The following is an 8,883-nucleotide window of genomic DNA, read 5'->3' as shown; positions in this document are numbered from 1 at the left end:
TGCCTGCGGACAGTGGAGCCTACGGCAATACACAGACGCTCAAAACTGTGATTCCTTTATAGAATACAATGTGAGGGTTTTTTTTGTGTTTATGAAGGCGTCCACTCACCACCAGGACAGAGGTGCGAACCACTTCAGACACGCTCTGGCGGAGCTCGGCAGCGGTGCCCGGTTTGCTGAGTCCGCGCGTGAACTTCCTCGTCTCGGGCTGAGTAGTCAAAGCCATAGCCGCGTGCGTCCTCCAAGATCACTTCACAAACGGCTTGCGCACATCCAAGCGGGTAAAATTAGTTTGTCTCCGTGGGGAAACCATCAGCCACCGGCTCCCCGTGTCTTTGATGGTCACCAAGCGATGCAGCGCACCTTCATCGCGTCCAACACCAATGTGTGGTCATAGAATCCATCTGGCGTGCCTCCCGCATAATTTGTACAGTCACTTTAAACAGCAGCTTGACTCCTGAATGTGTACATGCGTGAAGAAAACGAGGATTCCCCTTATGCGTCTACCGTCTCGTTATTGTCTGCTCCCCGGGGACTCCATTCTGGGCTCGCCACACTTCGCTCTCACCACTTCGAGTGCACGCTCCAAATGCAACCGCTTCGTCACGCCTCCTTTCCTGCCGTTCGCTGAATAGCAACAACCCCCTCTACTCATCTGACAGGTGAGGACCGTCCAGCGGTCTGAAGCAACCGAATTTATCCAGAGGGGACTTTGGGGATCAGTTTAACGCACTACGCCGGGCGGGTTAGGATAAAGAATTGAGGGGAAAGTTACGACTAGTCACAAGTATAGTGTTTTCTCCTCCATAACAGCTTATAAGCAGATGCTAACGATGCTGCTTAATACTACATAGTTCGGATTTAAAATGTCTTGGCATCTAGATCGTCCGTCACAAAGATGCTAACAGCTTCCGTTTTAAAAAAAAAAAAATTAAAAAAAAAAGGCTAAATAAATGTAAAAGGCGCATCTGACATAAACCCGTGTTATAAAAACCTCACTTTCACCGTAGGCTACTGAAAATGTGGAAATAAGAGAACTGACAGCATGTGGCTGTTTCATGAAAACAGACTAGCGGACAAAATAGGAAATGCTATCCGATCATTTATTTATTTATTATTTTAGTATAGTTACGTCCACAAGATGGCGCCTCACATCCACATTAAAATTGACAACATAGTATTGAATGCAGGTTATAATTTATTAAAATGCAGAACGTAATAATAATAATACAATTTTACAGTCATCGACTGGTTATACAAATCACAGAATTCAAAACATACAATGAGACAGCATTCCGCATGAATGAGAGCAGTTGTAACTACAGGCTACTTGGACACTTATGATAGACTGGAAAGATTCAGGCCATAGTCAGCCAAATGAATATCGAGCTTATTAAATTAACAGCATACACACACAGCCTTCCCCAACCTTTGAACACACACACGCACACATACAATCACACACACAAACACACGCACACATACACTCACACACACAAACACACGCACGCACGCACAAACACTGTCTCAGAGGGACCAGTAGTGGCATTCTGCTGATGTTGGGATGTTAAGACACTTACGAAAACAGTTAAGGGGTTTTCTATTGTGCTCTTAAGCTTTGGGCATGCACCAAACAGACACACACACACACACACACACTCATCACAATCATACAAGGGATGTAACAAGCTGCTTGCATCCTAGGTTGTGTGTGCATAGTGCACAATGTTGCTGAGGTGTGTGAGGAGTAGGGGGTAGCTTTGCATGCACTGTGCATTGAGAAACTGTCTAGGAGTTTGTGTGCTTGACCTATGAACTTCGAGCGACTGACCTTTCAAGCTCCTTACATTCAAGAAGGGGAACCCTGACCATTTTGGGGATGGGCTGCATGCATTTTCACTGCTCAGACTTACTCACTCACACACACACACACACACACACACACACACAGGTACATGTAAGAACACATACAAACCAGAACACATCCATTCTCTCTCTTTCACTCGCTCTCTCTCACTCACTCACAAACGAGAACAGATTACAACACATACAAGAGAACGCACAAAAAGGACCTCATACTCTCATTCATTCTTAGCGCGCGCACGCGCGCGCACACGCACGCACACACGCACACACGCACACACGCACACACGCACACGCACACACACACACACACACACACACACACACACACACACACACACACACACAGACAGACACACACACACACACACACACACACACACACACACACACACCTAGGCAAGTTCAGATAGTGAGGAAAATTGGGAACGTGACCCATGATAGCATTGTGTTTGTTCTCAGGTACAAATCTTTAGTTAAGAGTCTGAAATACAAGAAATCCGACAGCGCGTTTTGCACTTTTGCATTCTACAGCCCTGACGGCCAAATCTTTAAACAAAAACAACTTTAAAAAAAAAAGAAAAAAAGTAGAAGAAGAAAGAACATCCCCCCCTAAACACAACCTCATGATCATTGTCAGGTTTTGTGAAGGAGCGGTGGTGCAGGGTAGGGGCGTTAGTGCTTTTTGTCTGCCCGATCGCTTTCATAGCCCAACTCTCCCGGAGAGCGGGCCTCGGGATTGTCATCCGTGGAGACGTTTGTGTACGAGGAGGGCAGGTCCTGCATGTGGGGGATTGTGTGACCGCTTTAAGTGCAACCTTTTTTCTTTTTTTTTTTTGCAGTTTCAAACAGACAGCCCACCATGATATACAAAAACAATTATACCAACAGTAAAAAAAGAAAATGTTGATTTTTGCTAAACATTACATAAAAATAAGCTACAGACTATTGCACGTCTTCAAGAGTAGGATACAAAATAAAAAAAAAAAAAAGGGAAAAAATGAGACAAAAGAACATGAAAGAGATGCTAAATTCAGAATGAAGTCCAACTAAAGAGCGATACAGCATTGTCAGTTGGTCAGTCTTTCAGACTGCCCTTGGTGTTGAAGAAGAGAGTTTCTGTAGCAGAGACTTAAGGACCTATACAGGCAAACACACTGATTTTTTTTATATTTCAACATTGTCAGATTATCTTTTCTTTACAACGATTTTTCTTTACATCCTTCTTTCTAAGTTTAGAGACCACTCTTCATGGTGGTCATCATGGATACTGATTCAAGAATTGCAATTTTGACGTCGAAAAGTGCAAAGTAAAAAAAGAATATAAAAAGCTCAAAATGCACATTAATCAAAACTTTACACCACATTATATATATAAAAAAAACAATGACTGATTTTAAAAACATGGGACCACTCAGAGCCGATGGGATCCTGCATAGCTGAGATTGTTTTTCTTAAAGCCATCTTGTCACGGGGGCCAACAAGGAACAACATTAAATCCAGCACTTAAAGAAAAACAAACAAACAAACAAACAAACAAACAAAACACAAACAAACAAACAAAACTCTTCCATTTGACTCCAGTCATCCCCTCCAATCAACTCCATCCCGGCTTTCACCTTCCGAACTTCCGTCTTCCAAGCGCGGCTAAAAATAACGTAAGGTTTTCGAGGTTTTAAGGGTACACTATGAACAGTTGAGTATCGATTGGCCAAACAAGGCTGAGCTCTGTAGCAATGCGCTACTGTCCATTAACTATCCTATTGTTACACCCCCCCCCCCCCCCCCCCCCCCACCAGCTTGCATTTCAGCCAGCCCAGTCAGTCTAAAACTCTACAGGCATTGTATATGTTGATGGGACATGGGATGGGGTGGTGGGGGTAGGGGGTAGGGGGTAGGTGACGGGGGGGGTAGAGGGTAGTATACTCATAGTTCAGACCCGCGAGAGGTCGTTGGGGTCAGGGCCGTAGGCAGAGGTCATGGTGCCCCCGCGGCTGCCCAGGTAGATGGCGGTGGTGGATTTGGGCCGCTGGGCGTGGGAGGTGTTGTGGTTGGTGCCCCGGGACGTGTTGCCGCTGCTGTGCGTGTTGTTGTTGTTGTTGTTGACCTCGGCGTCGTCCAGCGCCACGTCCGCCGAGATGACCCAGGTGGCCGGCCGCCAGCGCTTCAGGGCGTACGGCGTCTTCACGCGCTTCTTGATCTTGTCGCCCGAACCTTGCTCCTTGCTGTCCCTTCCCATGTCCTCCACTGAGAGAGAGAGAGAGAGAGAGATAGATAGATAGAGAGATAGAGAGAGAGAGATAGATAGAGAGATAGATAGATAGATAGAGAGAGAGAGATAGATAGATAGAGAGAGAGATAGATAGATAGATAGAGAGAGAGAGATAGATAGATAGAGAGAGAGATAGATAGATAGATGGAGAGAGATAGAGAGAGATAGATAGATACATAGATAGATAGATAGAGAGATAGATAGAGAGAGAGAGATAAATAGATAGATAGAGAGATATATAGATAGATAGATAGATAGATAGAGAGAGAGAGAGAGAGAGAGAGAGAGAAAGAGAGAGACACACACACACACACACACACACACACACAAGAAGACATGTTATTAGAAATTATCCATGTCGCAAATGCATTCGACTGGCCTAGTTAGATAATGGATAAAACACAAAGGACTGCACGTGTGTGGATATGTGAGATGAAAATGAGGTGAACAGGACGGTGGCTTAGTCTCAAACTACATACTTGCGTCAGGACACGGCTAGTGTGCACTGATTTTTTCGATAGTTAATATTGCAATATCTGCACTATACACTTTAAGTATTTGAAGTGTGCAAGTAGGCGGTTTGAGACACAGGAGGACATGGCGAGTGTGTGTGTGGGGATTGGTGCAGGACAGGTGCGTGTGTGTTTAAAGAAAAACAAAGGGATGGGTGTGTGCGTGCTGTGTGTGCATGCGTGCTGGGTGTGCGTGCTGTGTGTGCATGCGTGCTGTGTGTGCATGCGTGCTGGGTGTGCGTGCTGTGTGTGCATACGTGCTGTGTGTGCATGCGTGCTGTGTGTGCGTGCTGGGTGTGCATGCGCGCTGCTCTCTATTCTCACTTGTGGAGGTCAGTGTGGTGATGGACAGGTCCAGGGAGTTGGGCCTCTCCGGCCTGCGGCCCTTGTGCTGCCTGAGCAGGGCCTCCATGCGGGGCTGTGGGGGCGCCGGGCTCTCACCGCGCTCCTGGGGGCCCCTGGATCCGCCGGGCCGAGCCGCCTCCGAGGTGGCCGTGTTGGTGCCGGCGTTGGCGGTGGTCGGGGGGTCGGTCGGCGGAGGAGGAGGAGGAGCGTTGTCTGTGGCGCCGCTCTCGCCGGCCTCGTTGTCTCCCTCCTCCTCGCTCTCGCTCTCGCCGTTGTTGTTGTTGCTGTTGTTGTTGTTGGCGTTGTTGGTCCGCGCCTCGCGCCGCAGAAGGGGCTCCTGCTCGTCGGGGCTGGCGGCCAGCGGGCCGAAGCTCAGGTCCTCCGCGCTCGCCGCCGCCGGGCCCTTGGCGCGATGCCCGCCGCTAGCGCTAGCGCCGTTAGCGCCGACCCCCGACGCTCCCGCCACGACCGCGTCCGCGACGACGACAGGCGCGTTGTTGGCGACCGTCACCAGGCGGGGCTCGGCCGCCGCGGCGACGGCGTTGGCCTTGGCGACGCCGGTCTCCACCTGCCGCAGGTTGGACTTGCTCTGCTTGCCGAACTTGAGCCGCAGCGAGGAGGAGGAGGAGGAGGACGACGAGGGCTCCTTGCCGGAGGTCTTGGCGTGCAGCGGCAGGCTGCTCGGCCGCTTGGGAAGGTTCTGCTGCTTGGGGAGCGGGTGAGCGGGCCCCCCCGAGCCGTCGCCGTGGTGATGAAGGTGAAGGTGCGACGTCGAGGAGGACGAGGTGGACGACGACGACGCCGACGACCCGCCCGTGACCTCGGCGGCCATCTTGATGAGCGGGTAGAGCAGGCCGTGCGAGCCGGAGGCCAGCGCGTCGGGCGCGCAGAAGAGCTTCTGCGACGTCTCCATCAGGCTCTCGTCGGAGCTCTCGCGCAGGTTGCGCTCCACCTCGCTGGGGTCCAGCTTGGGCGTCTCCAGGTCCTCCTGCGTCAGCACGGGGCAGTGGTGGTGGAGGAGGTGCGGCGGGTGGTGCTGCTGCTGGAGGTGGAGGTGGTGGTGGAGGCCGTGCAGCGTGGACGCGGAGCCCGACGCAGGCTCGGAGAGCGGCGTGAGGGTCAGGCCCGTGGTGGTGGTGGACTGGCTGCCGCCGCTGCTCTCCGGACTGGGCAGCCGTGGCTGGAGGTGTTGTTGTTGTTGTTGTTGCTGTTGTTGTTGTTGTTGTTGTTGACGCTCGTAGTTGATGCAGTTCCTGTTTTTCTCCACCACCACGACGCCCGCTGCCGTCTGAGAGGCCGGGCCGGAGGAGGAGGAGGCGTCTCCGCCGCCTTGAGTGGTCTTGGGCCGGCCCTCGGGGTCCTCGATGTAGGAGGAGGACGACAGCTCCGAGTAGGGACCCACCTTGGGAGTCCGGCGGACATGGGACAGGTTCCTGTGAAACGCATACACAGAACACACATAAATAATATGCAATACATACAACACAGGTTTCAGACAATATACGTCTGTTGTTAGATTTTACTTTTATGACTTTTGCCTTTTAGCTGTGGTAGGACTGTAGAGACTGACAGGAAGTGAGAGAGGGAATAGTGTCGGGCAGTGACCGCAGGTCGGAATAGAACCCAGGCCCCTGTGGACACTTAAACCCAAATGTGGTACGAATGCTACCGCTTGATAAATGCTGTTAGCGCGCACTATAAGGACCTTCTGGTAGGCGTTATAGGTCCATACAATCCAGTACCACAAGATTTAAAAATAGCTTCTTCCCAAACGCAATAGTCTCCCTAAACAAACATAGCTAAACCCAGCCACCTAGTGTCACTTCTTGCACTTTAATAGTTGCACTATCTGACCATTGCTCTGTTACTTTTTTATTGTGTTTTATATGTCTTAGTGTGTTTTATATGTCTTATAATGATTATTTATTGTATGCGTGCACCCAGTGGAGTAGTGCTCCTAATTTCGTTGTATTGCAAATTACAATGACAATAAAGGCATTCCATTCATTTCAATTCAACTGCAATAAGCAAAGGAAGCAGATCTGTTTGGCTGGCATGTGAATTATTACAACATTTTAACAGCAGTATCTGGTAATAAGTAACCAGTTATACCTTACCTACCTGAATATTAATTAATTATCAATTAGTAAAAATGTCCTGTTACTATAATATAGTAACCACCGGTTACTGATTTACTGACTGAGATGGCAGTGATGGGTGCCAAACAAAGGTTACTTCCGGTCATGCAGAGCCACAGATTTATGCAGTATGAATCATTTTTGAAAATACAATGGTTTTACAGCATACTACTGTATTCTATTGTTTAAGTATGTTTGTGAGAGGTTAACAGATTTATACAGGAACTGGGACGTGGAAAATTTTCTACAGTACATTTTATGATTGCAGATAGTTTAAGATGATGGAACGTGATGGAACGTGATGGAACATGGTGGAATGTGGTGGAACGTGGTGGAACGACCAACCAAGCGACCCTCTCTTATCTCCAGGAAGCTCCTGAGGACCCCACTCATCCAAGAGTACCTCCTATCATAACACATCCACCGACCCAACACACCTGACACACACTTGCCATGGACCTCCCTTCTTCCCTCCTACTTCCCTCCACCTCCTTTCCCCTCTATGACACTCTCATCTGTCCACACTAGTACTAGAACTTCTGCACTCTCATCCTCTGGTAGTAGTATTTAGTGTAGCAGTATTATTGTTTCCTAAGGTCTTCTTCTTGCAATGCAGCTTGAATGTTATTCCTCATTCTGTGGCTTCAGGGAATAGAATAGAATAGAATAGAATAGAATATATACTTTTTTGATCCCGTGAGGGAAATTCAGTTCTCTGCATTTAACCCAATTTAACCGAATTAGTGAACACACAGCACACAGTGAACACACAGTGAGGTGAATCACACAACCCAGAGCAGTGAGCTGCCTGCCCAACCACCGGCGCTCGGGGAGCAGTGAGGGGTTAGGTGCCTTGCTCAAGGGCACTTCAGCCATGGTGGACTGGTCGGGGATCGAACCGGCAACCCTCCGCTTACAAGCCCGGTGCGCTAACCAGTACACCACGGCTGCCCCTAAGGGAGACTAGCCCTTATAATAACGGACATACCCTCAGCCAAACGAGTGCGTAAGAGAGTGAGAGCAGGTACTGTAAGTAGGCTGGTCACCTGTGGTTGTGCAGGGTGGTGCTGGTGGGGTTGAGGGTGGGGCTGACGGACTTGTCCCGGTCCCAGATGAGCAGCAGCTCGGCCATGCGCTCCTCCGCACACTGAGCCGTTAGGCGCGCCTCCGCGTCCTGGTCCCAGCAGTCCTCCATCGTCTCCTTCAGAGAGCGCACCGCCTGGAGGAGACACACACAACACCACCAACATAAACAACCTTAAACCAACAAAATACATATATTATTTTACAGGATTTGCTTCTAACAAGACATTTTTGCATGTGATTTAAAGGAATAGTTCGGAATTTTGGACATAGGACCTCATTTCCAACTTAGTCGGGGTGATATAGGTAACATTCCTTTAAGGTTTTTACCATGTTATACTGTAAGTGAAAATATTCTTATTGTATTGCCAAATCTTGCAAGATGACTTTCCTTATTTTAAACAGTACTTCCAACATTTCACATGCTAAAATAGTGTGTGTTATTGATGTTGTTGTGTTGTTGTTGTTGTTGTGCATCTTACCAGACTGTTCTCCTTCCAGGCTTCGGGGAACTTGGGCCTCTGCTTCTCTCGGCTCACCAGGACCTGCATGTCCTCAAAGGAGGGGTGCGGGCCCGCCTCCGCCTGGAACGCCATCTGGAACTCCGGCACCGTCTCTCCTGAGGGACGCAAACACAGAGAGAAACTTTAAAACCCCTATATTATATAAA

General features: G+C 49.1%; 1 protein-coding gene across 2 annotated transcripts in view; it reads right to left on the bottom strand.

Moving 5' to 3' along the window:
* Nucleotides 1–1,180: 1,180 nt before the first annotated feature.
* The window catches only part of bmpr2a (bone morphogenetic protein receptor, type II a (serine/threonine kinase)), a 33,622-nt gene continuing 25,919 nt past the window's right edge, over nt 1,181–8,883 (bottom strand). For both annotated transcript variants that reach the window (XM_062518582.1, XM_062518583.1), the window contains exons 10-13: nt 8,696–8,832; nt 8,177–8,349; nt 4,972–6,425; nt 1,181–4,110 (exon numbers count right to left, since the gene is read on the bottom strand). In XM_062518582.1, the coding sequence (XP_062374566.1) occupies nt 3,797–4,110; nt 4,972–6,425; nt 8,177–8,349; nt 8,696–8,832 (2,078 nt within the window). In that variant the 3' untranslated portion in view covers nt 1,181–3,796. The remainder of the gene's footprint in view (nt 4,111–4,971; nt 6,426–8,176; nt 8,350–8,695; nt 8,833–8,883) is intronic.

The sequence above is a fragment of the Sardina pilchardus genome, chromosome 17, assembly GCF_963854185.1.
Source record: "Sardina pilchardus chromosome 17, fSarPil1.1, whole genome shotgun sequence".
In the NCBI taxonomy this organism is placed as follows: Eukaryota; Metazoa; Chordata; class Actinopteri; order Clupeiformes; family Clupeidae; genus Sardina; species Sardina pilchardus.
Note: the sequence above shows the minus strand (reverse complement) of the source record. Positions and strands in the feature narration are given on the sequence as shown.